This window comes from Panicum hallii, chromosome 2 (assembly GCF_002211085.1).
Source record: "Panicum hallii strain FIL2 chromosome 2, PHallii_v3.1, whole genome shotgun sequence".
NCBI lineage: Eukaryota > Viridiplantae > Streptophyta > Magnoliopsida > Poales > Poaceae > Panicum > Panicum hallii.
In genome coordinates this window covers 4034374-4060404 of record NC_038043.1, presented here as the reverse complement: position 1 = coordinate 4060404, position 26031 = coordinate 4034374, and the positions used below count along the sequence as shown (strand labels likewise).

General features: G+C 44.2%; 3 protein-coding genes and 1 pseudogene across 4 annotated transcripts; 1 reads left to right on the top strand and 3 right to left on the bottom strand.

Moving 5' to 3' along the window:
* The first annotated feature begins 1669 nt into the window (after positions 1–1669).
* On the top strand, positions 1670–6446 carry LOC112882585 (disease resistance protein RPM1-like). 2 transcript variants are annotated; one of them, XM_025947668.1, is made up of 4 exons: positions 1670–2644; positions 3882–5667; positions 5755–6081; positions 6165–6446. In XM_025947668.1, the coding sequence occupies exons 1-4, from the start codon at positions 1800–1802 to the stop codon at positions 6324–6326; spliced, it is 3120 nt and encodes a 1039-aa protein (XP_025803453.1). In that variant the 5' UTR covers positions 1670–1799; the 3' UTR covers positions 6327–6446. The 2 variants fall into 2 exon arrangements, with proteins under 2 accessions (XP_025803453.1, XP_025803452.1); XM_025947667.1 differs by having other exon boundaries at positions 3882–6081.
* A 6376-nt stretch (positions 6447–12822) lies between these two features.
* LOC112882237 lies at positions 12823–14564 on the bottom strand (annotated as a pseudogene).
* A 740-nt stretch (positions 14565–15304) lies between these two features.
* Positions 15305–17612, bottom strand: LOC112882420 (c-Myc-binding protein homolog). The gene is made up of 5 exons (XM_025947476.1): positions 17395–17612; positions 16785–16857; positions 16655–16703; positions 16393–16516; positions 15305–15543 (listed from the first exon to the last, which is right to left on the bottom strand). Exons 1-5 carry the CDS (start codon positions 17395–17397, stop codon positions 15499–15501), a joined length of 294 nt encoding a protein of 97 aa, XP_025803261.1. The 5' UTR covers positions 17398–17612; the 3' UTR covers positions 15305–15498.
* A 325-nt stretch (positions 17613–17937) lies between these two features.
* On the bottom strand, positions 17938–25688 carry LOC112882419 (AUGMIN subunit 3-like). The gene is made up of 19 exons (XM_025947475.1): positions 25486–25688; positions 24868–24904; positions 24564–24667; positions 23938–24133; positions 23149–23215; positions 22844–22947; positions 22040–22079; positions 21661–21715; positions 20871–21002; positions 20475–20544; positions 19920–19977; positions 19762–19817; positions 19521–19676; positions 19307–19418; positions 19082–19223; positions 18786–18861; positions 18599–18694; positions 18359–18492; positions 17938–18268 (listed from the first exon to the last, which is right to left on the bottom strand). The coding sequence occupies exons 1-18, from the start codon at positions 25662–25664 to the stop codon at positions 18364–18366; spliced, it is 1809 nt and encodes a 602-aa protein (XP_025803260.1). The 5' UTR covers positions 25665–25688; the 3' UTR covers positions 17938–18268; positions 18359–18363.
* Between the last annotated feature and the right edge of the window lie 343 nt (positions 25689–26031).

Sequence of the window (26031 nt, the reverse complement as noted above, 5' to 3'; positions counted from 1 at the left end):
GTTATATTTTTATACTTTAGTTTTTTACATATATAATAATTTGTATTCTAAAACTATCAATAAAAAAATAGTTAAATATTATCCTATATATCGAGTAAATATCCAAATTTGAATCCGAATCCGAGGCATTCGTTTTGCATTTGTAATCGAGAAGATCCGAATTTGTATCCGTATTCGAATTAAAATATGGGAAAAATACTATCCAAATCCGATTACATGCGTGTCCGATCCAATTCCATCCTTAATGTGAACAGAGCTACCGCGTGGGATTAATTTACTAAAAATGGAAAGTTAATGTATTTGCTTTCCCAAAATGGTGCGGCCGTACGGATGGACTAATTTAGCCGCATCCAACAAAGTATGCCATTGGTTTATGAGACGTAGCTTTTTTATATAAAAAAAATACTTGCGGTAGTTGTGTGGAAGTGAGTCTTCGCGGAGAGTGTATAGTAATATATGAAAACGACGAAAAATGTGATTATGAATAGAAAAATATAGCCTCTCAATCCTAAAAATAATATCTTAATAAGATTCAAATGTTTTCGAGAAATATTGAATCTGTATCAGTCTCATTAGGAAATTAAATGAACAGAAAGAACAATAAGCAACTTGGATTATCAGTGGCCCTAAAAGTTATCCATGGACTTCTAGCACTTGTGTCTCTAAAGGGAGCACATGTTAACGAACTATTTTATTGCTTGTGCTGATCTTTTGTTGAGAATTACTTGTGAATGATTTTCTTTGTTGCCATTTTCACCACTTGAAAATATTCAACTTACTACTCTATCCAACAAAGAATGCAAATTGGAACGGAGGGAGTAGTGTAGAAAACTTCCGACCCGATTCCCGTAGAGATACAATAACCATGTGTTGCCATAATCTTTTGGATGGTGATGGATACAATATGCACCTCTTTTGTTGCGAGTTGGAACGAACTTAGAGAGTTAGAGTCATCAGTTGCACCATCCTCTAGACCATTGTGGATTAAATAATCAGTCGGTTCATTATTGATATAGCTAAGAGCTGACACAAGCTTTAATTTGGACGAATTGTTGACCTCCACCGATAAGTTTGACGGGAGAAGTGGTACAGCTCACACCTGCAGTACCACATCGAAGCATGACAGTTCACACCATCGGATCCGAGCATTTATCATCAAACTTAATTAATCAGCACAGTATGCTTGAATGAGGATCTGTAATCTGTTTGATCCACCAGTTGAAACTATGCAGCTGATATTAGCTCCGACTGATTCAAACGTGCATAGCTAACTTCCAGCTAACAACTCTAAGTTAAAGTCTATTTGGGAGGGTTAATTTCGATACTGGCTCGACTGTTCTGCGCAAATCGAGGAATTTTAGGATTTTTAAGCTTAGGCTAATATAAGTTATAAGCCAAGTGAAGTTAGATTTTTTAGTTTTTTGTTAGTGAAGCCACTTTAAAAAGAAATCCTTACAAGCGGCCATTTAGCCAGATAATAACTATCCAGCTAATAGGCCTAACACAGCTAATCCGGACTAATCATTAACTCCAGTGATCCAAAGACACATGATCCACTCGACCCACGCGAGCATCTCGGAGCACGCGACGTGCGCGCATCAATTAGAAAAGCATATCATATTTACAGGATCGATTTGTTTAATTCTTGCTCGTCGGAACGGCTTCTACAAGATTTCAGCTGCGGACTACCAATCCAACCTAATTAAACTGCTACTGCATCCATCCCCGTCCAAGCACCCACAAAAATTCCAGCAATCAGCGAGCGCTCCGTGCTGCAACCTGCGAGCTCGACCGGCGCCATGGCGGCGCTCGCGGTGAGCGCGGCGACGGGAGCCCTGAAGCCTCTGCTCGAGAAGCTTGCCACCGAGCTGTGCAGGGAGTTCAAGCGTTTCAATGAGGTTCCTGACGAGGTCAGATCCCTCACCAAAGAGCTGGGCGCCATGGAAGCCTACCTTCAGAAGATGTCCGAGCTGGAGGATCCCGATGCGCAGGACAGAGACTGCATGAAGGAGGTGCGGGAGCTGTCCTACGACATGGAGGACAGCGTCGACGAGTTCCTCCTCCGCGTCGCCGGCGGCGGCGAAGAAGCTGCCGACGGCCCGGGCGGCCTCATCGCCAGGCTGAAGAACGCCCTCGTCGCCAACTCCAAGCCCAGGACGCGCCGCAAGATCGCCAGGGTGATCGAAGGTCTCAAGGCCCAGGTCAGGGAGATGGGGGAGAGGAACGCGAGGTACAGGGCGCACGAGACGGTGTCCAAGGCGAGCAACGCTGGAGTGGATGGGAGGGCTCTCGCCATGTTTGAGGAGGCTTCAAGGCTTATCGGTTTGGATGGGCCAAGAAACGAGCTAGTCGAGGTCTCGGGGAAGACGAAGAAGAGCGGATCAGCTCCATCGCTGCCGGCGAAGGTGCTCTCCATCGTCGGGTGTGGAGGTTCGGGGAAGACGACTCTTGCGAACCAAGTTTATCGAGTGCTCAAGGGAGAATTCGAGTGCCATGCCTTTGTGTCGGTGTCACGGAATCCGATCATGGAGCATGTTTTGCAGAATATTCTGTGTCAAGTAGACGATACACCTCATCACAACATACAAGCATGGAACATGCAAACACTTATCATACAAATCAATGGCTTCCTCAAGGACAAAAGGTACGAACAGCTCATTATATTTTTTTTCCCATTAGTGATATTTTTACTGCAATGTTTATATAAGATTTATAAGATCTTCCCATAAAAAAATTCTCATCATAAAAGATTTATAAGATCAGGGACGCTATTTACGTTAGGAAGTAGTAACAGTTACTGAAGTATAGCTGTAAACTGCACTTGTGTCCAAATTACATAGTTATGTCAATTGCATTATCACGTTATAGTTGTGAGTAACTTAGGAAATTACAAACTTCGCATATAACACTACTTCCATTTTAATAGATTATGTTTAGAACATGCTAATTAGTCAATACTAGCCTATCAACCTGTGCTCTAATTAGAATTAATATAAAAATAAGACTTATAGGTAATAATTATAATTATCTATCTCACACCCTCTTTCACCTATTAAATATTCTAACACATACTCTAAAATACATATTTATCATTATCTAGTTGCAATAGATTTCATTTTGCATCACACTTCCACGTGTGTTTGGTATATATTTAGTTGAACTATTTATTTGTGAATTGGCATTCTTATCTCTTCAATCATACATGAATACATGGTGACACATATCGTGGGTAGTATTTTTATTATATAAATTAACAATAACATAAATAATATATTAATAATGATATAAATAGTAATTTAGAATTTTATATTGGTTTACTTTAATATTTTGTTGTAATTATATAATTTAATTCAGATTTAGCGGTTACTTTAACTTTTAATAAGGACACAATTGGATAATCTATATGCAAATTTAGGGGGTTATTTATATTATTTTTATAATGGTATAGGTGGGTAATTTACACGAGTGTTACTTTAGATATTTTTATAATAGCAGAGATGGGTAATTTAGATACATGTTTAGTCTATTTTTATAATGGCAGAGGTGAGCAATTTATTAAAAAAAGATAACAGATCCAATGACCATTATGATTAGAGTTGTCGGATTAATGGCCGGATGTTTCTGATTTTTATGAGAATTTTTAGAATTTCTCTATTTTTTAGTGTCCATCTAGAATTCTAGGTGGCTTAACGCGGAGGCTCCAATTAGTAATGGTAAAATTTGAACTATTTAGTTTCCGAAGCTAATTAGTTTATTGTTGAACTAATTAGCTTGTCATAACATCACTCGAGTGCATGGTTCCTGCAGCGTTTTTCTTTGCCTCCTGATTTCAAATGATAGTGTATGGTTTGTACCTTTTTTAAAAAAAATTCATATGACAGGTACCTCATTGTGATCGATGATATATGGACCAAAGACGCATGGAAAACAATTAACTGTGCACTGTACAAGAATGACCAAGACAACAGAATAATCACAACAACACGCAAGTATGATGTAGCTGAAGCATGCTGCTCTTCAGACGGCGATTTCGTCTACGAAATGAAGCCGCTTGGTCCTGCAGACTCCAGAAGGTTGTTTCTGGAAAGATTATTTGGCTCAGAAGATAAGTTCCCCACAAACCTAACAAGAATAGCTAATAAGATACTGGAAAAATGTGATGGTTTACCTCTGGCTATCATTTCCATAGCTGGTCTACTTTCCAGCAAAGCACCCACAGAGGATGAATGGGTTCAGGTTCAGAGTTACATTGGCCGTGGGATAGCAAAGGATCCAGGTGTTAAGACCATGATGCAGATATTGTCACTTAGTTACTTTGACCTTCCTCATCATCTGAAGACCTGTTTATTGTATCTAAGCATGTTTCCGGAGGATCATATCATCGATAAGAAGCATTTAGTGAGGAGATGGATTGCTGAGGGATTCATCCCGAGAGAACCAGGACAGACCCTGTACGAACTAGGGGAGAGGTGCTTCAACGAGCTCATCAACAGAAGCTTGATCCAAGCACGGAACATGAACATGTACGGCGAGGTTAGAGCTTGCCAGGTCCACGACACAGTTCTTGACTTCATTGTGTCGAGATCTGAAGAAGAGAATTTCGTCACTGTGTTTCGTGATGATGGTCATATGCCCGGTCCAGATAGCAAGGTCCGTCGCTTGTCTCTCCATGCTTGCAGCAAAGCGAAAGCTTCCACTCTGACAGAGCTGAATCTGGCTCATGTTCGGTCAGTTACAGTGTTTGCTTTTGAGGAACTGCCATCGTGTTCAAAGTTCAGGTTTGTGCGTGTCTTGGACTTGCAGGGCTGCAAGCAGGTGGAAGGTGGTCATCTTGCAGGTATATGGAATTTGTTTCAGTTGAAGTACCTGAGCCTCCGTGAAACTGGAGTGTCTGAGCTCCCAGAACAGATTTGGAAACTGAAGAGTCTGGAGACACTAGACCTGAAGAAGTCAAAGGTGAAAAGATTACCTGCCGGTATTTCTCTGCTCACAAGATTGGTCTATTTGGTTGTGGACAAGGGGGTTAAGCTTCCTGATGGGACAGAAAGAATGAAAGCATTGGAGGATTTAGGTTGCGTAGATGTCTTCAAGCAGTCAGTCGACTTTCCACGAGAGTTTGGGCAGCTGGAAAATCTTAGGAATGTCCGGTTGTTTCTGAGCTCTGGTAATCGCAGTACTCCAGCAGAAGGAACTCGTTACAAGGAGTACCTGAGCAACATGGCCTCTTCACTCTGTAAGCTCGGCCGCCTTCGCTCTTTGTCAGTCGAAGTGGACCCTGAAAGTTCAGAAGACTTCTCCCTGGATTCTGCTGGTGATGTCCCAGCCAGCCTCCGGAGGTTTCAGGTCACGGGTCATTTCCTCTCCAAGGTTCCAAACTGGGCGCCATCCATTGTGAATCTCCAATGTCTGACGCTTCACGTTAAGGCATTCGAGGCGCAAGATCTCATGGCACTTGGCCGCCTGCCGATCCTGGTGTTTCTCCGGCTGGTGGCTCACGAGTCTTTCCAAGGAACAACAAGCAGGGTGACGATCAGTGGCGCCGATGGCTTTCCCAAGCTGCGCCGGTTCGACTATGGATGCGCCACGCCGGTCAGATTCGAGGCCGGAGCGATGCCGGAGATCAAGAAGCTCATCCTCCTGTTCAGCTACTTCAAGGCCAGCTGGGCAGTGAGAAACACAGACTTTTTCCTTTACCCTGTCGGCATCCAACACCTGACCAGCCTTGACAGTGTCTGCTGCCTGCTCTACTGCAAGGTCCAAGAAGTTGTCGACTGGATCGCCGAGAAGAGAACCCTGATGGCCGACATGAGCTGCGAGCAGGTGAAGGCGACTGTTGGTGAGATGGGCGCCACGGCGCAGCAGATGTTCAAGTCTGAAATTCTCATGGAAACAGCAGCTCGCGCCCATCTCAAGTGCTCTGAACTTACGATCAGAATAACGACGCAGTGGAAGATGAGGAACGAGGGCAGCAGGTTCAAGTCGTTCTTCATGTACCGGTTCGCTTCCATGCTCGGAGCCAGCGAGGCAAGCCTCATGTTAGCGAGGCAAGTTAGAGAGATGATGAGCAATTGCCCGCTCAAGGTAATTTTGCACCATGCTGTGAGTACATTTACCGTTGCTTGATTCTTTTTACCGTCTGAAAAACAGTGCTTTTTTTTTTGCAGGGCAAAGGTAACTGCCAATGTCAAGGTCTTCCCGAGGCAATTGAGCAGGCAATGGAGCAGCTGACCACCCTCGTCCTTCGCCGTATCACTCGTGCGGACCTAGTCAGGCTCGACGCGTGGACGTGGAGACCATCGGACGCACAACGCCTCCACGTACTATAGGAGACATTAGAGCCCCTCTTGACAGTTGTGGGGTCGTCAGATGTGGTGTGGTTGGAAATCAATGAAAGTTTTTTTCCTTAATAATCCAATGGATTAATTATTGTGAAAGAAGAAAATAAAAAACAAAAGAAAAGATGAGATGGGCTTGTTTGGTAGCCTAATTCGGCCCATCAACTTGGCAGCCTTAGGCTGTCTCCAACGGAACACTCTAAACCGTTCTCTACCCTATATATAGAAGATTCCGTTCTCTATGTGCTCCAGCAGCGTTCTCTAAATGGTCCTCTAAAATAGAGAACGCTACAGGTTTCCTCTCTATATATAGATTCTCTCTCCTCTTCTCTATTTTTTTTACGTTTTAAACACTGGATTAAATAAAAATAAAATATGTCCATAGCATTTCAGGTATGATAAATATGTACGTACAAAAATTTGGAACAAAATACGTTTCTAATATAGGGTTTAATGTATAGAGAACGAGATTTAGAGAACGTTGTTGGAGAGAAATAGAGGAGAGAATCTTGTAGAGAAGTCTGTAAATGACGGATATAAAGAAGGATATAGAGAACGACGGTTGGAGATAGCCTTAGCAGCTTATTATCTCCTTCCTTCGTCCACGCTGGCAGCAGCAAACAGGTGTAACTGAGTGGAAGTATCACAATAACTAGTTAACTGAGTGGAAGTTCCCAAAATATTTCTACATATATAGCACATTTTTGGAAGATACTCGAAGTAGTAGTGCATGGACCCCGTGTTCTCAATTCAATTTCTTACGCGTCTTTATTTGCCTTTAGTAAGAAGTGATGATCCACGTGGCTCCTCAGATTGATATCCTTTCACAAATAATTGAGATGCAATTTCGTGATCTGGATCTTTAATTGTTAGAAACTTCTCAAGTTCTTCTGCCAAGTCTTGATTAATAAATCTACAAAATCCCTCAAATTGGGTAACATTGTGCAATAGTGATGTTGAAGCTTCTTGCAATGACTCAAAATTTAAAGATGTTAATTGTCTGCGAAAAATATTCCTTTCAGTTTGGCTACTTCTCAAATTTTTGAAGCGCGGCATGGAGGAGGTGGAAAGGAAGGCAAACACGATGGTCATCAACTCAACAATACTACAATAACTTTGATGCAGCGTAAAGAATTATTTGCCAATAATGCCTATCTAAAATTTTGACCAACTTAAGAAGAACCAGAGGTAACTGTACATCATAAATAAGAAAAAAAAAGACATCTAAATTCAACTCAACAAGGAATGTACGAGGGCATATCTCAGTTTGGTTTTAACTCAGAAAAGGGATTACTTCGAAACACCGGGCACCAAATTGTGTGCTCAACAAGGATGTGCCTCATCAATCATCATATCTCAAACGATTATGGTGGATGTAACAAACACCGGTCCAACTTTTTTAGAGAATGGAAAAGTTTCCGGCAATACTGTCATCTCGATGTTGTGGCGTAGTCGTGATTGTAATATGGTTATTTAGTACCACATTGGAAGTTTTGAGAGGAGGCACCTTGTTATCCTCATCCCTCCAAATATAATACACCTTCGAGTTAATTTTTTTACACGGAATAACGAGGATGAAAGTGTAAGAGAGATTATGCAAAGGGGTGCTCGGTTTAAGAAATGTGGTGATCTATCATCATCTCATTCATCAGTTGCTTGCCCATTGCCATCTCATCCCTCACAAAGTAAATCTATAGGATTGGCTTATGATGGACCACCTCAACAAGTGATTTGAGACATGCCGCTAGAGGCGCATTCGCCGTCAATTCTTGCTACTGTGGTCGGAAAACTCTATACTCAATGGCCTTTCCAAATTCAGTCTGAAAGCTAAGTCTCCTATATCAACTAAAATGGTTATTCGATTTGATGGTACCCACATCCTATCATATTTGATATTGAAATGGCGGCAAGGCTGCAAACACTACAAGAAAATATCTTAATTTCGTCGGCTAGAAATCATCAAAAATAGCCCGAAAGCCGTCGAAAATATGTATTTTCGTCGGTCGGCCGACGAAAATAGGCCGACGGAATAAAATAGACGAAAATGAACACATTTTCGTCGGCAATCGATGAAAGTAAATATATTTTCGTCCGCCTCCTCGGCCGACGAAAATGGACACTATATTTTCGTCGACCAACTCAGCCGATGAAAATAATGTAATTATTTTTGTCGGCTTCCGTGGCCGACAAAAATACTAGATAGGCTCGGGAACAGAAGAGTTCTCGCTGAGAGGCTGCTGCTTGTTCAGGGAATTCGAGCTCCTTAGGATGCGCTTCTCCTTCTCGCTCATCGCTTCCTCCCTAGAAAATGGCGGCAACTTTGCCTCTCGAGGAGTAGCAATGACAGAGTCCAGTGTCGTGTTTGTTTCCTGCACTTTGGTCTTGCTTTCAAGATCTCTCAGCTGAAATATGGAAAGGTCAAGCTTGGCGTTGCTTTCCCCATGCTCACATAAATGCAATATTGGGTACAATCTAGCAGTTTTGAGAAAGAATTGTGGCATTACCTTAATCTGAAGCATTGCCTCGGTTCCAGAAAGCTGGCGCTGCTGTTTCTCCGATGTAATTTGAGAATGTGCCTTGGAATTTAACTGCCCTTCAAGCTCTTTTACCTAATTTATGTTTCAAAAGCTGTCAGGTACAAGTGAAAGACAATAGCCAAGAAAGAAAAGAAGAGTTTTTGCCTCATCAATATACCTTTTCTTGCAAGTTTTTGCAAAGTTGCTCTTTCCCTTTAGCTTTGGTCTCCAAATTCTGTAAGTTTTCTTCAAGCTTTCTCAAAGAATCATCCTTAAATCTGCCTTCTTGATTAGCTCTTTCAAGCTAACATTCATCCAGCAGGAAAAATGTAAATTATATATCATTAAGCCAGCTTCAAGCAGGTTGCTAGCACTGTGCACAAGTTCATCATGCAAGCTAACTTACGAAGACGACAACTAAAACTCACCATCTGTTTGGTCTTTTGAAGTTCAACAGTATCAACTTGCTTCTTTGCTGGGGCGGGGCGGCGGCGCGCAGGGGCCGCGGGGCGGCAGCGAGGGGCCGCAGGGGGCGGCAGAGGGCCGCGCGGGGGGGGGGGGGGGGGGACCGCGCGGGGCGGCGGCGGGGTGCCGTGGGGCCGGCGGCGAGGGGGACGCGCGGGGCGGCGCCGGGGCGCTGGGGTGGGGGCGGGGCGCTGATGGCTGGCGGCTCGTGTAAACAAGAAAATCGAATCGTGGGGAGGCAGGTACTTAGGGCACCGCTATTTTCGTCGGCCAGATTTGAGCCAACAAAATTAGATGTATTTTCGTCGGCCTCAGCTAGGTCGAGGAAATATAGATTTTTTTTCGTCGGCCCGTGCCAGGACGATGAAAATACTTCTAATTTCATCGGCTTACACAAACCGATAAAATAATTTAGTAATTTTCGTCGGCTTGTATTTGGCCGACGAAATTAGATGTGGTTCACGAAATTGAGCTGCTTTGGTGTAGCGAAAATAAATCAATGTTGTGATGAAGCAAGTTAGCGACACAGCATGCTTCTTTATGACTTGTGGCACGTTCGAGTTTGCTTGCAAGGATTTCTAGTCTCAACAACAGGGATTGCTGGACTGCTGGTTGATGTGTGACAAGTAGCTATATCATGTGATGTGGATGAATGATCTTAAACTTCATAACAAGAGTTCTAATAATGAGACAACTTTCCAGTTTTAGTTTTTTAAAAAAAAATTAAGATAATGTTTGACTGCCTCTGCTCAGCCAGAGCCTTTGCGTCTCATCCTCTGCAAACTCAAACCGCACTCTTCGTGCACGTAAGCTGAGTCACCACGCCCACCCGCAAGTGACAAAAACACATCGCAGATGCCAAACTGAGAGCCATCACTGAAGACTGTTGCGCGAAGCCACTAGCAGACCCGTGAGTGACAAAAACACCACTAGATGCTGTCCTGTCTAATAATGAGACAATTTTCCAGTTTTAGTTTTTTAAAAAAATTAAGATCCCTCATCTCATTCTCAGCAATAGTAGGCGCTTGTTGGAGTGATAGCTGTCCTGTGGATGTGACCAATACGCAAGTATGGATGCTTGGCTTAGGGGACTAAAACTCAAGGAACCAGCGGGTCGCCCATCTCAAGTATGGATCCCATCTATCTTAAAGCTCCTCTGGCATTGTTTGTTGAGGAGCTTCAGAACGATTAGCTTTATGCGTCAAAAGGGTATTTTTTTAGCAGCTTTATTCATAAAGCACCTGATAGAGCTGTTTTCAGCTTATACTGGGAAGGAAAAACCGGAAATCATAACTTCATCTAGTTTCTCCCGCAGGTCCACGTTTCGCCAAACGATTTTAAAATAGCTTCAGCTTCATCTTCATCAGAGAAGCTGTTTCAGAAACCGTTTTAAGAGAAGCTGAAGCTATGACAAACGGATATCACGGCCGTGTTGCTCCACTTGACAACTATGGCTGGCGGCCAATAAGCAGCATGCAATGCATACCCACGTGGAACGTGACGAGCTCATAATTGTCTACCATGGCAGTGATGGCATAAGTTCTTCAGCCCACCATGTCCATGTGGTGGTCCTGCCAGGGAAGAACCCGCACGCGATGTCGCGGGGTAGCGCCATGCACAATGGAATGGTGAAGGGGTGGCATTCCCGACGACAACGACGAGATGTCGTTATCGAGACATACTTTAATTAAAATACGAGTCGTATAAAATTATATCAGAGCATTTCTGTGTCGATAACATGTTGTAAAATCACGTTACTGCACAAATAGCATACTAATTTTTTTTTTGCGGTGCACAAATAACATACTGAGAAAAGCACAATGACAATTAGCCTAATATATCCTTATATACAGCTTGAAAAATGAAAACCCTTCCCCTCGTTAATTATATACTGTAGTGTGGGGACCCTTTTATATAAATAAATAATATGGGATTAAACGTTCCGCCCCTTTATATGAATATATATCCCGTTATAAATTTCAATTTAGAACAACGCCCTAGGGATGACTCGGGCGCCACCGCCTCCCTTCCCTCTCGCCTCAGCCTCCTCCTCCTCTTGCCGTGCCGCCACAGGAGCTCGCCATCGAAAGCCCGCGTGGCGCAATGAAGGCGGCAACTTGTTTATCTTCCCTGAATTCCCTGTCCCCCATCCGCTCTCCCGTTTTTCCTTCTGATAGCTGGCGGCCGACGACGGCGTGGCTTCCTCCGGTCTGGCAAAGCCCAGATCCGGCATCGGCAGGCCCGGATCTGGCGCCCTACATTCCCTCCTAGCGTCGGGCGGTCGCCACCGCTCCATCCCACCATCGCTTCCTCGCCGCCACTCCCCTCCTAGCGTCGAGCAGCCGTGCGACCGCTACGCGGTGGCAGCGTGCCTGCAGGCCCCTGCCCGGGGGCGCCGGCGTGGGTGGGCCGGGGGTGGATTCGGCCTCGCCCGATGGCTCGCTGGTGGAGCTCAAGATGGAGGCCCAACCCTAGGGACAACGATGGCGACAATGCACTGTGGGTGCACAAGCAAAGCGCTGCCGCGCAGGCCGAAGATGGAGGCTGGCCCTTGGGATGTTGCCACGCAGGCCTATTTGAGAGGGAGGCCATTGTCGCTCCAGCTTCACAGGTCTGCCCGGGTGGCTTGGGCTCGCGTGGACGCTACCGCGGCCACTGGTTCCGGTCCAGTATGGCCACTGAGGTCGCTATTCCCCTCGACTCTGATTGCGGCATCTCTCGTGGGGCGGTGGAACCGCCGGTAGGCTTTCCGGGCGAAAGCACTTCCAGACATGACGCTTTTAGGCGTCATTTCGCGGGTGAGGGTTGCCGTGGTGCCGTCTGTAAATATTGATGGATCTCCGGGTGAAAATCTAATTCTGGCTTGCTGAATCAGGTGACGACGGTGTTTTTGATATCTTTTCTTCTTGAAGTATAGTCTTGGAGGTCCTTCGATTTGAGTTAGTTACCTCAGCGGCATCAGACGGTTCGGACATCAAATTTGATGGTTCGGTGCTGCGTAAAGATTTTGCAAGGATGGAACGTGGATGAAGAAAAGGATTGAAATTTAATCTTCTTGATTTCTTTCTTTGTTCTAGAGTTTTCTTTCTTGTATTTTTAGATTCTCGTTTGAGGTTTATAGTCTAAAAATTCTCATAAGGATTGGCTATAGACATTCACATTAAGGATTGGCTATAGACATTCACATGTAAATGTTCAAAGCCGGGATTTTTCTTTATTAAAAAGGGAAAGAATAAGGCAAGGACTGAGTGGGTTCTGATCAAGTAAAGGTGACATTCTAGACACCATAAATAACTTGGTTCTTACGTATTTGCTTGTTTCCATGATTATAGGTAATACTCCTTCCGTTTGTAAAATACTTATTACGACTTTAGCTTTATCTAAATCAAATATTTCTAACTTTGATCAGGTTTATAGATAAAATTACAAACATCTACACCATCAATATTATTAATTTATTATGACAATTAGTATTTTTTCTATACACTCGGTCAAAGTTAGAGAGGTTTGATTAGAATAAAATTATATTGATAAGTAATTTGGAACGGATTGAAGCATATGACAATTGGATAAAGTTCTCGCGAGACAACACGTGCAAGTAGTCTGGCTGCCTAGGCCGTCCTCTCGTTCACTTGCATTGGCAAGCCACCTTTCATCCGTAGCGTCAGGGAAAGCACCAGGCCAGGCTGCCCCTCGCCGCCGGCGAACCGCAGGGTGAACCTCTCGAACACGCAGGCGACAATGGACTTCATCTGCACGTAGGCCATCTCCCTGCCGAGGCACGTCCTCGGCCCAGCGTGGAAGACCGGGTACTTGAACGGGCTCTCCGGCCGGAACTCCTCGCAGTCCCCGCCCCACACGGTCCGCCACCCGCGCCATGGCTTACGCGGAGTAGCTCACCTGCCACCCTCTCCCCGCGAACGTGCCGTCGGGCAGGAACTCGTCGCGCCCGCAGCGGCGCGTGTTGACGGCCACCGGCGGGTACAGCCGCATGGACTCCGAGATGGCCGCGTGGAGGTAGTGCATGCCGCGCAGCTCGTCGAGGCTGAACGGCGGCGCCGCGCCGGCGCCGCCTGGCGACGACGCGCGCACCGCGCGGATCTCGCGCACGATCCTGCCCTCCACGTCGGGGCGGCAGGAGACAGCCCAGAAGAACCAGGTCAGCGCCGACGACGTCGTGTCGCGGCCGGCGAGGAGGAAGTTGGTGACCACGTCCCGGAGGCCCTCGTCGCTGTGCTCGCCGCGCGCGGCGAAGCGCGACAGGAGGTCGTCCCCGCGCGCCCGCCCGGCCACCGCCCTCTCCCTGCGCTCGCGGACGATCCTGCCGGCGTAGGCGCGGATCTTGCCGCGCGCATCCGCCTCTCGGGCTCCGTGTTGAGCAGCCTCCTGACCCTCCACAGTGACCTGGGCCGCGTCATCAACCGGGCCACGACGGCGCTCTGCGCGTCGTCGAAGGCGCGCATGAACTCCGCGGCGGAGCCGCTCCGATCGCCCTCTCCGCCCCCGGCGAGGCACGCCGGGTCCTCGTCGAAGGCGACGCTGCAGATGTTGTCGAACGCGAAGCGCTCGAGCACGTCCTGCAGGTCCAGCGTGCGCCCGTCGCGCGCCGCCCGGGCCAGCAGCGGCAGCAGCCGCTCGACGGCCTCGAACCGGACGGCGTCGGCGACGAAGGCCCTGAGCGAGCTTGTGCTGAACTCGTGGCTGGCGGCCTTGCGCTGCCACAGCCAGCGGTCGCCGTCGGAGTTGAAGATGCCGCCGCCGAGCAGGTCCTCGACCATGGACACCCTGAGCTCGCCCTTGGGGTAGTTGCCGAAGTTGGTCTTGAGAATGTGCTCGACGTTGGCCGGGTTGGCGGTGATGACGCCGCCGCCGAAGCCGACGGCCTTGAAGGACATGGTGTGCGTGGGGCTGCGCTGCAGGACGCCGGTCGACCACTCGAGGAAGCGGTGCCGGTTCTTGATCTGATCAGGTGCGGGAGCGTGCCGAGGAGGGGATACACCTTGAGGCCATTAGCGCGAGGCTGCTTCCTGGGGTCGCGGCGGCGCAGGTAGCGGAGCAGCTGGAGAAGGAGAGCGAGGAGCAGGACGGCGGCGAGGAGAGGAGGTGAGGTGAGGGAGAGCTCCATGGAGATTTGATTTTTGGCGCGAGTGGGCCTGAGTCACTATGATTGGGACCCGAGACGCTAGTATTTGTAGCGGGCGAGCTGAGCTGGAGTTGCTAGGCTCATATCCTAATTTCCAGAGTACAATTTGGAGACGCATAACGCCCATAATCCAAACGCTCATGTCACGTCCAACTACTGTAGAAAAAAGAACAGTAAAATCCGATCCAATTTTTCTGTAATCGATTAGTTATGGTGGTTAATCGTATCATGAAAGATGGAAAAAAAATCAATGGCTTATGAAATTCTCTATCCAGCTGTGAAGAATTCAACAAAAGACATAGATGACCATAGCTTTAAATCCTAATCCGGTAGCCATAGATGACCCCCCCCCCCCCCCCCCCCCCCTCTCCTCCTCCAAACCCCAAAATTCTAACCCCAACCCTAAAACCTAACTCGATTCATAGCTCGCCGGAGAAGATGAGGTGCTCGCCGAAGGTGTCTCCATTGTTACTTCCTTGCTTTGATATGTTATTTTCTTTTTTTTCCTTTTCTGTCTTCGAGCATCTTCGTCCCCTTCCTCCGAAAGGCCCAATCAGGAGGGCTCTGGCGATAAGTCTTAATCAAGATCCTCCTTGATTTAGTTAGATTTTGGATTCTCATAATCCAAGGCCTCGCCTCAAGTCATTTCCTTGGTGAAAAAAAAAATCATGCGAAGTATATTTTCCCTTACAATAAATGAAATCTAACTGCCACGAGAACCAGCGTCGTTAGAAACAGATCAACTGAAAAATACCTAGGAATGAGTGTGCACATTATGTGGCTGTGCCTACTGTAAAAGAAGCGAGACAGTATTGCTACTTACCAATGGCAATGGTGGCAATATCTGGGACCGGGAGTGGATTGGGTGCTTTCATAACCAATAGGGGCAAAATGGGATACATGAATGCATCTGAGTAGAGATGAATTCAGCAAGAGATGATTTGATTTTGTACAACTCAGCAATGCTCCAGACAACTGTTGATTTTTTGCCTAAAGATACATGCTGCACGACAAATTTACAATGTCAACACCCGTTGTTTCAGTTCCAAGGTGCACCATACTTCATATTCTTAAGTTCCTCCAGCTGCAAAATGATAGAGATTAACAGATCAATGCCAGTTTCATCTATGGCAAAATCATTTGTAAATCTTGCTTTGGCTTCAAAACAAAATTGTGAAATCATAAAAGAAACAGTCCAGATGAACGCCAACATGTGCTCAGAAAATAAAATCTTTTTTCTTTTTCTTTTTTTTTGCGAAAGAAAATCTTTTTTCTTTTGAAAGCATAGAACTTTGCAAGTTCAAGATGCTAACTTTCATATGACGAAATGGCACGAATAAGGTAACTACAGCTCACAAATGCATAGAATAAACCAGGTTCAGGACTACCACCTAGCTTAATTACCAACTCCTTGTCATGCACCTTACCTATCTGTCAGTCTAACGAAAATTTGATGCAAAAGAAGAAAGGACACAAGCATGAGGAGAGAAACATGACCCCATACATGTTTTTGCAGAATCATAGCGATGAAATGGAAAGTTTTTTTCACAAAAGGGGAAAGTTTTCATGTATATTGGTGTTTCTACATCCAAACTCATCCAGTTGGATACAACTGAACATTATGCAGGCTGGTAGAATTCAGAACGTTTCCATTTTCCAGTACTCATGTTCAAGACAAAAGTTTTGCAATCAGTTCTTCGTTGAAATGCAAGCATTTCAACAAGTGGGATCACTTCAAACAAGCAGTAATCTTAATAGAAAAACAATGAAAACTTCTTAATCATACATGACATTTATGTGGGGCTCTATATTTGCATAGAAAAAAATATGTACATGAATGTTGTGACACCAAATGCTACTGAACATTGGAAAATTGGTATGCCTTGTAAACTGATAGAGTAGTATGCATTGCCAACATAGTAACATAGTATACCTGTCTGCATGTATCCTTGTGGGTATCTAGAAGCTCATTATACTTCAATTGCAAATCCAACTTCTCTGCCTTGAGCTTCTCATAGTCAGAAATTGATGGGCCGCCCAGCTTCTGCTGAACAAACCTATGATACACAAGCATGTTAGAAACTCCAGGACAAATGTTAAGGATCATCGAACCAAGATTGCCATCTCATGAATGAAATAAGCAAAGGTCATCCGGCAGTCACAAGTAAATTATACATGATATCAGTTTGACTTACTCAACCGCAGACGAAGGCTTATCATTCTCCTCATACAACGCAACAAGAACTGCAAGGCGACAAGAAGATATAACTAGCAAGTCATGTAACCGGTGATTTACATATGTACAAAGCGGATGGGGATGCAAACCTTTCGTGAGGGTATCGAGCACACCACTGGACTCAAGATACTTCCTGAACGCTTCTTTCTTGGCTTCCCTATCCTGTAACGGAAAGCCAGAAACATCATGTTGGAAGGAAATGCAGCATAAAGCATTATGCAGAGCCGTGGGTCAGGTTCTCCTTTATTTACAGCTTACATACAAACAAGTAAATGGAAGCTATCTGTCGTTTCAATGGCTACTCCTTTGCAGTGGAAATGAAAGCTTTGTTTATCCTGGGTCTAAAATTCAGGGTGGAACTACTGCAGTCTAGAGGAAATCAAACTGCAAGCAGAACAATTGATGGCAGGTAGCCAATCCATCCTCCCTCCCACATTGCGTACACTACACATTCAGATAAATTCAAGCTACCTCTCCCTTCAAAGGCTACTGCTCCGCTGTGGGAACAAAAAGCTCACCACGGAATCAAAGTGCTTGTCCATCCAAGGGACCGATTCAACGCAAGCAACACGCGGAAACCCTGAATCTGGCATGATTTTCTCAGCAGCAAAAAGCATAAGCTGCCTGCTGGTCCAAGAACAGCAGCAAGCAAATGCAGGGAGGGAGCAGAGTGGGGACACAAGAAGAGAGAGGCGGTACCATGCTGAGCGCAGATCCGGTTGAGGCCGGGGCGGGAACTTGCAGGCGGCCTCGACGTTGCCGGGCAAGGAAGGAAGGAAGAGGGGATGGCGAGCTTGGCGACGAAGTGTCGGCCGGATCTGACCCCTGCTGTACTGCCACGAAGCCGAGCCGTAGTGGTGGCCGGTGGGGAGCGGGAGGCCAGGTCTTTGCGTAAAGCGGTTGTACCGTGGACCGACGGCTCGTGTCCTGATCTGGTTCCCATCAGACTTGGTGTTTTATTTTATTTTATTTTATATAACCTGCCCTGATATGTGTCCCAAACAGTTCTTGATCTTCAGTCAGTTGCTATACAAGTATACAGTATCCTGATGATACTCCTAGGTAGTAATTTGCTTCCAAAATTCAATTTTAGAGTTATCTGACATCGGTTTTTATTGCTTTTGTTTCGAAACCAGGCTGCAGAAGCGAAACACGTGCGCTTCAAACAGCAGAAGAAGGAAGCGTAACTCAATAAAATTTGTTTGGATTCGAACTAAATCTGATTTCTCAAACAGACTGCTGTGTCTCCCACTACTCTCTTTCCCCATATATGGCTGTAAACAGGAACAGTACTTCACAAGGAAAACTGGTGGCACTACAAAATTTCTCAAAGTAAGGAAAATAAAAAATAAATGCGACTGTGCCTTTAAGAGAGATATCTGCAGACATTGAGAAAGAGTGACCGCGGAGGTTAAATAAATAGTAATAATGCCGCGCAGAGCATACACAATGTCTTCTTGTTTTCCATAAAACTCTGCTGCGTGTGTTATTTGCACAGGTGCGACGGAGGAAAGAGGTGTTTTGAGGACGCTGAGGAATATACATTTACAGTCTTGCAGACGACCGCACTTCCCTGGGGTCAAAAAACAAACGAGCTAGGCAATGAGATACGATGCTGGTTCGGGTTGGGAATCAGAGTGGGGTTAAAAAAAGTTCGACACACCTCGACTACTCAGGTAGACCTCTAACGCGGGAAACCAGCTCTTTCACTTCATTCTCGAGTCGTCCTGGGCGGCAGAAGAAATCGACGAACACCTGCCTTTTCTGCTGCGCGTTGCGTGAAGGCTGTCTCAAGATCTGCAGAGCATTTGAGCAACTGTTAAGGCAGCTCAGGAAGAAGCACGGCGTTTTTTCTGAACCCGCGGCATGCAGAATACTGCAGCGACGCAGAGTGTAGTAGTACCTCGGCCTTTTGGTATCGAGCCAGTGTCACGTCAGTAACAGAGGCAGAGACCTGTTGGCTGACCGTTTCCAGTTCTTCAAGCCATTGAGCCAGTGGCTGCAGGAAAACATTGCAAATGACTTCGTGATGGATCACAAAATAGAGAGGATGGAGGGAAAGGTAACAGTCATGGATGAGAGCCATGTACCCATGGTGTCAGTTTTGGTTGCTCATCTGAAAGGGGGACGCCGAAGATTTGCTCCAGAGTTTGGACCATCCTGCATCTGCCAAACGAGGTGGAAATGATGCAATGATTAGACCATGGGTCTAACATATTATCCTATCCTGTCAGTAGGTGTTTTGTTACTGTCATGTTCAGCCTAACACATTCATCATCATGACAATGCACAGCACGGGAGAGTCAAGTATCCAATGCACAGATGAAAACTAAAATTTCTGATAAGCGGAAGAAACTGCAGGGCACAATGTGCAAGGACAACTCACAGTTCGTCAGTGCATCTTCCTCGCTCACGTGGAAGAACGTTTTCAGCCTCATGCTGAAGGTACTGAAGCTCATCTTGCAGCTCCGATATCTGCTCGACCAAACCATACGATGAAACGTATGTTGGTGCCATTGCTTGAGAACCTAAAGAAAATGGAAGCGATGAATCAACTGTTCCAAATCGGAGTAGATAATAATGTTACAAACTGCAAGTGGATCCTGCTTACTCAAGGGACTGCTAAGAATATCCCTCACAGCATGAAGAAAAGAATCACGGTCATCAACGGATCCTTCTTCAAACATTTCAGATGCAGCTTGATCAATTGAATGATATCGATCCTAAACATTCATGCAGTGTATTTTTTAAGCAATACCAGGAGGACATCGACAGAAGCTAAACAATATTCCAAACTTAAAATGGATAAAATCAGCAACCAATACCAGCCGGACATCAACAGCTGATAAGTAGCTATGCAGTTCCAGTTCTATGGCTTTCAGCAATAAATAAGCACTTGATATTTTTGCCCGTTTTTCAAGCTGGCAACTTATCTTCAGAAACCGATGAGCAGCAAGCTGATTGACCAGATAATTGATGAACTGCAAGAAATAAAGGTCCACATAAGCGCTTATTTGCTAAAAGGATGGGTAGCTCCAAAACAACTCGTCATAAATTGTAAGGTACCTTCTTCTGATGGCTTATGTAGCATTCCTGGCGCAAAAGCTTCACATTGTGACCTCCTAAAAGGTCATAGCCTCATCGTTATAAACATGCAATACTATTGGCTCGGTAGTGCAAAAAAAAAAGGTGTAAATATCTATTGAGTCGTGAGAAAATCACACCTTCCAAAATATTTGCACCTGCAAGTTGAGCAAGGTCTGCACACAGGCCTGTAACAGTCTGAAGAAAGGGCAATACATACAGAAAATTAGTAGTGTAAGGAAAAATGAATGATTAATACAGAACATTAACTTTGTACACCTCCAGAAAAAACTTGGAATTCTCCCAGATAAGTATGATCAATAGAGCATTGAGAAACCATATCCCAAGAGAATGTATTGGAATCAAGGATGAAGTACAGAATTTTAAAAACATGAAAATCATGTAAACAAATATGTGGTCGTTAGTTTCATTCAACATGAAAACCTTTGGATGCACTGTTTGTTCATTCAACTCAGCTGAAGCAGGCATGAGCCCATGGTGTTCCAGTCATATGGCTGTGAGATTGTTGACATCTTTTGGGGAAAGCATATGATGCTTGACAAGCACAAAACATTAAATCAAGGTTCCAAGCAATGGAAACTTAAAATTCCGAATCGTCCACAGAATCCAGAGAGAAACCCTTATTAGGGTGCTCACGTTCTATTAATGAACAAAATTCATGTAATGCAACTGACCTCAGATAAGCATTTCTGCACATTAAGGGAAAGATCTTTAAGTTCTTCAGCAAGTTCAGAGCTTTTCCTCCTGAGATGAAATAAGTGAAACCACAAATCAGACATATTAATCAATAGTATTACAATAGAGCTAAGACATACCAAGGAAGCAGATATATGAATACTTAATAGCAGTACTACCAATACAAACACTCAAGGATCCTCCTTAGATTAGGTGATTGGCTAATTGCCAGTGGATTTTGTTAAATTTCCACTTGTCTGTGTTAAAATTCAAAGCAAGTAATGATCATGAAGGCATCAAGGAATCAAGCAGTTAACTTTAAAGGCAAGCCAATAAGGATAATACCATGCTACTCCAATTTTGTCCCTCTTTCAAAAGCAACTAGTCATACTAACCTTAGAGAATGGCTATCCTGATGAATATATGACTGTTGAGATGCCAATTGAGTTCTTAGTGTTGACACTATAGCCTCCTCTTTTGCATATTCTGCATGTGCTTCTATGTATCGCATCTTACTTTTAGCAAATCTGTCAATAAATGAGCAGCATCAGAATAGAATCCCTTTCAGGAGAAAAAGGAGTACCTTTTCACTTCAACGATAACAATAAAGTATGCATATAAGAGTTAAATGATGTACATCTTAAGAGATCAACAAAGAAAATACAGATCTGAGGTAATGTCGTGAAGAATGTTAAGTATTACTATCATGGCAGATTTTAACTTGCCCTGACGAGTTTTAGGTTGAAGTGACAAAACTTGTTGCAAAAGGTTTAACTGGAATCGAAGATTACATAGGGGAGGCAGGAAATAGGTGGGTATTCCACGAGCAAGCCAGCTAATCTAAGATTCCACACTACACAGAGATGTTTGAGGTTGATGTCGAGTTGGAGAATAACAAACTAATAAGCTTAGTTCCAGAGAGAAAAACTCTTCCAAAACTCATTCCATGTTGAAGATAAAGCAAATTAAACTTCAAATTTATTTCGTATTAACATCATTTGGCGAAACTAAGATTCATCAAATTTATACTTGGGCGGAAGCAGGATAAGTCCCGGCAGCCATAATATGCAACTTTTATTATGGTTAAAAAGTAAGGCAATTCCAAAACATTGAGCGTGCAATAATACGCAGTAGTAGTGCAAAAATAAACATATAACAGGCATTGACAGACCAATAAATACTTACATGGAGTTAATTTGGTTCAGTTGGACAACACAGTGGTGAGAGTTCACAAAATCTCCTGTGCAAAAGGGAGGGTTTAATTCAACTTTGCCATCAGTTGTTAAATCTTGTGTAGAACATAGGAATAGGAATGAATGGTATGACTTATGTTTGTGTATTAATTGAGACAGAGTATATGACAGCCAAGGAAATCATACACAGAGTGCAGTGTGCTAAAATCAATCACAAATAGAGATGAAACTAATAGAGGATTTTCCCAAATTTTGAAAGGTAATGGTAAGTTGAAACTAATAGAGAAACATCAATAAGTTTCAGCTGCTCTTCCTCGCATAAAAAAGTAAGATTACGAGACTATAAATACAGTATATGAAGCAAGTCTCACCTCTTGATTTGTCATCTTTGACAACTAGCTGGAGTGGTCCCTACCATACCCAAAGAAAACTTGATCAGCAAGCAGGTGGTAAAACGATGATTCTAACTTAGCAGTAAATTTAACCTCCATAATTTAGTTTATTTTACATATAAGACCAGTTATTCGTTCATGGGTAATAATATATTCAAGTTTTCAATTAAACTTATTTGTTATTCAAATAAATTATGAAAGTGCAGGAAACTATTGCAGGATGTCAATGTACTATTTGATAAACATATGAATGCATATAACAAACGATTAATTGAAATAAAAAGAACTAGAGATTCATTTTAACAATCAACAATCGGCCAAAGTAAATAATTTCCTGCTTCATAAGTAACAGATAGCTTAAAACACACATCAGACCATGTAGATCTTAGGTACCTAGCAAAACAATGACATCCTTGTGCACAAATTTCACTCTACCAGAACTTAGGACTCTCTCCTATTATGAACCTTGTATGCAGTTGACAAAAGGTAATCTCCAGATGCTCGTTTATTCTACGCTTGGGACTTGTTTTCACTGCTTTATTAACATTCACTAATGAGGGAGCCCAAGTCACAGAAGTGTTGAAGTACCTAAAATTTAAGGCATGGTGACCCTAAGGTCAAAGAGAAAAAAAAACAAAATGTGTTTCACGCATCATGTATGCCTTAAGTTCAATATCAATTGTATGTGTATGGCCAAATAGGATTTTTTATAATCATACATTCAGGTTTCTAAACATAAATGTCGCCAATATAGGAATAAAAAGATCATGAAAACAAAAACACCTTCTCAAATTTCTTAGAGAACCATCTGTTTAGTTCCTTCGTACAACCCAGGTTACTTCTCACATAAGACAGGAAGTCACAGTATGACAGGTAGACTCCAATATCTGCAAGGAACAAAATGCAACGCAATCAAAAGATTGACAAGAAATTTAAAAAGTTAGCACTTATATTATGCTAGACTTATGACCACATTTTCATGCACATATAAGTCAAAATTGAAGTATCAGTTGATAAATGCATGTCGATGTAAGCAATCAATCAGATGAATGAATTGCATTTCTACATGGTAAAGGAAATAGGAATACCAGCTTCTGAATGGTAATAAGATAACTCCTGGGTGGTTGCAGCCAGTTTCCCAAGAACTGCATTCATCTAAAAGAAGGTTCCAAAAAAAAAGTCAGAACAGATAGCAAAGTATTCTCTTATTAAGTGCTAGGATGAATTCCTGGAAGAAATAGCCGAACAGCTTAGAAATGAGCATAAACTTGAGTTCAACTAGCTACGAATTGACATAAAACATCATCAAAAGAAAGGCACTAAAATGGGTGCATAACCTGTGGACCAAGCAGTCCAGCAAAACCATGTTATTTTTTCTCGAACATCCAGCGCCTACCAGCATAACCTTTTTCCTTTAGTGAAAGCAGTCTTCAGCCCTCAGAGCATCACAAATCCTAGTTAATAATACCCTAGCCCAGTAACATGGATGATCGCAAAAGATAGCCATGCTTCCGTTATTAAGAAGAATGAAGGATAGGTCCACAAAGAGGAGCTAAAAAGAAGGCTCCCAAACAGAACATAAACACACAAAAAACCGAAAAAGACAAAGGAAAAGGAAACAGAAAAAACGCATCTTAGGAGCAATGCTAGCTTCTTACATCAGCAGGAGCATCGGTTACTCCTCAAGTTAGATATATCAAATGGCTTTCATTCATAACAGAGAAGGCGCTAGGTGACAGGTTCTAAAGCCAGATACTAGTACGTAGTATAATATGAAACAGATTCCAGTAAATATCTAATGGAATTAGAGTAAAGAACAGGCAGCATAGTAGTATGGTGTACTGGTTTTGTAGCTTGACAAAGGCAAGGAACATTACCTCTAAACTTCTTTTAGCAAATTTCTCATCTAATCCAGTAAGTTGTCCATTAGCTCTAGTTTTAGCAGATGAGCGGGACTTCTTGCCCTGGGTAATGGTTGTAGCTTGTGCTGTAAGTAAATCTAGCTTCCATTCCAGAGAAGCAAGCTGCTTTTCCAAATCAGAAACTTCTGCTCTAAGAGCAAGCTTTGAGTCGCTAGAAGAATAAAAAGAAGATTCTCGGTAAATGGAGAGTTCAAAACAAATAGTTAACAAGACAAGTATATGCTCTAAAACGGAGTGAACCTAGTCAGATTAGGCTACATGATTCACTAAACTGTCTGACATCGTAGCCAAGTCAGACTAACAATGTTAGTCAAATTCTCAAATGTCACCTATTCGGATATTCCTCATGGATCATTTGCAAAAATGAAATGAACTATATGACATATAACTACAAATGGCATACTCAAGCAGACAAACCTCTATAAATAAAATGACCAACCAAATAAAACAAGTTCTTATAAGAAATGGCTCTATCTGTTATTTTTGCAAGGGTTGGGTTAGGGAAGTGCAGCTGTGAAAAGTAGTGCACAGAAATACAGGATGCTAGCTCATCAGTTCCAGTATCGAATGAGATAGCCTACCGGATGTCTTCAAGACTTTGTTCTGACAAAAAGGTGTAATCCTGGTTCTCCCCATTATCCGAGAATGCCGAAATACTATCAAAAGCAAAATCTAAGTCATCCCCCTGAAAATGGCAGACAAATTAGGAGCGCGTACCTCTCACTAGACAGAAGCATAGAGCTAACGATCTGATATAACAGAAAGCAATGCACAGACTTTTGTTTCTAAAACAGTTAGCTAACCTGACTGCATGCTCATAAAAAATAATTCGCAATGGAAATATCTTACGGAATAAACAGACAAATGAAGCTAAAATCTCCATACCTCCAACAACTTCCCTTCCATTTCAAGCTGCTCATACCTGCGGTTCATGCAATGGTTACCAGTATAAGCCTGAAAGACATTACAAACTAAACAATGGGCAACTCAAGGGTAAAAGGAAGACAGATATGGCCAAAACCAAAGGAGTGTTTTATTCATGATTTCGTACACAACTTTGCTCACTATCAGTTATATCATCGTACTTTAGCTGCAGGTACACTTCCGTATGAGCAAATTCCAGCACCCTTCTATACAAATCATCCCCAGCTTAAACCATACACAGTTCTCAAAGCATGCATTTGCAAGTGTGTGAGTTTTCTCATGAAAACCCTTCTGCTCCCCAAGTTTCACAGCCAACCGCCTACAACCATTTTGACCGAGCGAATGATTTCTCGAGCCAATTTCGATCGAAGTTCAAAACCTAACCCAAAGGGCAACCAACCATGCCGATATTATACCCTCCCGATCGCACATCCAAAACTCCAAACCCCTCCGTCTCGGTCGATTCGGTCACGAGCAAACTCTAATCTCGCAGCCCAAACCCTCGCACATCGAGCATTCAACCGCCGATCATAGGACTAACAAGAGCGCGAGCGTTTCGGCGGGAATCGGGGCCCGTACAGCTCCAGGTCGGCGGCGGAGATGACGTTGCCCGGGCGGAGGCGGGCGGAGACCCACGCGAGCATCCGGCGCGAGTCGTCCCCCTGGAGGAACGCCCACTCGAGGCTGTCCGGGTCGAGCGGGCCGTCGCCGTCGAACCCCGCGGCGGCCAGCGCGTCGCAGAGCTGCGTCGCACTCATCGCCGGCGGCGTAGGGGTGTTTGGGGGGGGGGGGGGGGGGCGCGGGCGAGTGGTGATGCGTGGGGAAATGGAGGGGTGGGGGTGCAAGTTTGCCAGGGCCCAGGGTTGGCCGGTGGCGGGTTCCGGTTGAAGGAATGAAGGATGGAGTGGTGGGCCAGGGGTGGGAGTTGACTATTGACGAGATCCGGTTCCACTGGCCCGGGAGTTCCCACGCCTCTGACGCGTGGGCCTCACACTGGTATGCCCGTTGATGGCTATGATGTATCGCAATTTCTTGTTTGGATGACCATATATGGAGTGATTTTAGATAAAATTGTAATTTTGAGATTCGAAACGTTGCAATTCGCATATTTATCATTGAGGCTCC